Raw genomic sequence first — 2,144 nt, forward strand, 5'->3', positions numbered from 1 at the left:
TATTTGGGGAGGAAACGAACTCAGTCCATCCTAAATATCCCCACTTTCTGGATTTCCTCACGTGAATCCGCGTTTGACTTTTATAATGAAAAATAACTTAAAAAAAAAAATTGAATACAACATACAGTTCCTGACGTGTGGAAATTCCGTGTCTGCTGAACAGTCAGTGGCTCCCAGAGCCTGCACGGAGTCTTAGCTCCATGAGGCGCTGGCTGTGTGACCTCGGCTTGGCCATCGTGAAGCAGAGGTCACGGCCAGGCCCCCCGCACAGGCGTGCAGTGGCGAGTAAATGAGGGGCACATGCAAAGCCGTCCAGACTCGCAGCTGCTGCCTCCACCGCTGACAGTCATGGCGGACGCACACGTGAGACTTTCCGGGTTTCGATCCTTGGGTAGAGTGGGTCGCTCCGTTTTTTAATACCAGACTGGAAGGTCCACTGTCCCCTCATGTCACACGACACGGGCTACGCCGGAGTCAGCTTCGGGCTTTGGCTGGAGATGGCGAAGGAGCCACACTGCCCGCCTGGTTCAAACACTCCCGTCCACAGACGGCCCTGTACTCACTCGCTGTCATTCCCGGGTCACGTCCGGGGTCTGCGCCAGGCAGGCAGGGAGCACCGTGGCTCTGTGACGACTGTGTCGGCAGCTGGGGCGGGGCAGGGGGGGCGGTGAGTCAGGATCCTGGTGCGGCTGTAATCGGTGGCCGCAGACACAGCAGAGCGACACAGACGCGCACTCGCGGTTCTGGGCTCGCACGTCCGGCCCGCGTCGCACCGGGCTGCAACCGGGGTATCAGCAGCTCCGCGGTCCTTCTGGAGGCTGCAGGGCAGGGCCCGGCTCCTTGCTCACCTGGTCGTCAGGATTCAGCTCCGTGCACGTGGGGGGCGGAGGTTCCCGTTTCCACGCTGGCCTTCGGCTCAAGGCCATTCTCGGTTCCTGGAGGTCCTGGCCCAGGCCCTTTCCTCCACCCTCAGAGCCAGCGACAGTGGCCGAGTCCCTGCTCCCTCTGTCCTGTCTCTCCGACCCTCTCCTCTGCCTCCGTCTGCCACTCTGAAGGTCTCCTGTGCTGAGAGTGGCCCCCGGGGTAACCCAGGGCGATCCCTCCGTCTCAGGCCCTTAACCCTCTGCCTCTGCAGACCCCCTACCCCAGCGAGGTCGCAGGGGTAGGTCAGGGACTGGGCACATTGTTGGGCCACTTCCCTGCCTATGAGCCGGGTCCATGGCCCCCGCCTGGCTTGCCGGCCGGCGACTCAAGAGTGACAACAGTGGCCCCCACCCCCACTGCCCGTGCTGCGTCCTCCTACCTGGATGAGCTGGGCGCGGGGCGTGGCCAGCAGGTTGAGGGTGCAGGAAAGCTTCCAGAAGAAGCGCTCTCCCGCGCCCCCGAAGCCGGCGCTCCTTGTCCAGTCCAGGAGCTGCTGCAGCCGGGTGCAGGCCTGAACGCCTCTGGGCCAGTGGAAGCAACTCAGAGATGGGCCTGGGGGGGCGGGGCAGGTGAGGCCGGGGCTGCCCACCCTCCCCCAGCGGGCGCCGAGCCCTGGCCAGCTGGTCCCCTGCACCTATGCTCCCCGGACTCCAGGCCTCAGAGGACAGACATGAGACCTTCTGCTGGTTTCCAAGGCAACTAACCCGCTTCTGGGCTCCTCTCTGAGAGGAAGTAGGGGTGAAGACGGCAGGTAGGGGCTGTGACAGCCACCGAATGCCAAGTGCAAAGGGACGTGGTCCAGGCCTAAGCGGAGATTCTGCCCCATGGACCCCGCCCCAGCCCGGAAGTCCACCTGGCGACACGCATGCCGGGGGTTCGTCCCTGTGCTCCTGTCCCTGCCCCCAGCAGCCAGGCCCCGAGGCAGGACCCTGACCGTGCACAGCGTCCCCCGGGAGTGCGCCCGGCCGGGCCTCACCCTGGTCCAGCAGCTGGTTGAAGAGCAGAGTGCCGGAGAAGAAGAAGAGGTAGGCCAGCACCTGGGAGGCGATCTCGGGGTGCACCTGGAACTGCTGCAGGAGGTCCAGGGTGGCCTGGTAGACGGACACGACGCGGCGCAGCTCCTCGGGCAGCTGGGGGGCCGAGCACCAGCTCTCCCGGCGCTCCATCTGGAAAGGGGGGCCTTCCAGCAGGGCCGGGAGGCAGACGTACAGGGACTGGGG

General features: G+C 64.7%; 1 protein-coding gene across 1 annotated transcript in view; it reads right to left on the minus strand.

Annotated features, from left to right (window-relative positions):
* Nucleotides 1-2,144, minus strand: part of RADIL (Rap associating with DIL domain) — a 52,356-nt gene that overhangs the window by 8,068 nt on the left and 42,144 nt on the right. Inside the window, exons 9-10 of the mRNA XM_023532761.1 lie at nucleotides 1,901-2,138; nucleotides 1,304-1,476 (exon numbers count right to left, since the gene is read on the minus strand). Of these exons, the coding sequence (XP_023388529.1) occupies nucleotides 1,304-1,476; nucleotides 1,901-2,138 (411 nt within the window). The remainder of the gene's footprint in view (nucleotides 1-1,303; nucleotides 1,477-1,900; nucleotides 2,139-2,144) is intronic.

The sequence above is a fragment of the Pteropus vampyrus genome, unplaced genomic scaffold, assembly GCF_000151845.1.
Source record: "Pteropus vampyrus isolate Shadow unplaced genomic scaffold, Pvam_2.0 Scaffold90, whole genome shotgun sequence".
Classification (NCBI taxonomy): Eukaryota; Metazoa; Chordata; class Mammalia; order Chiroptera; family Pteropodidae; genus Pteropus; species Pteropus vampyrus.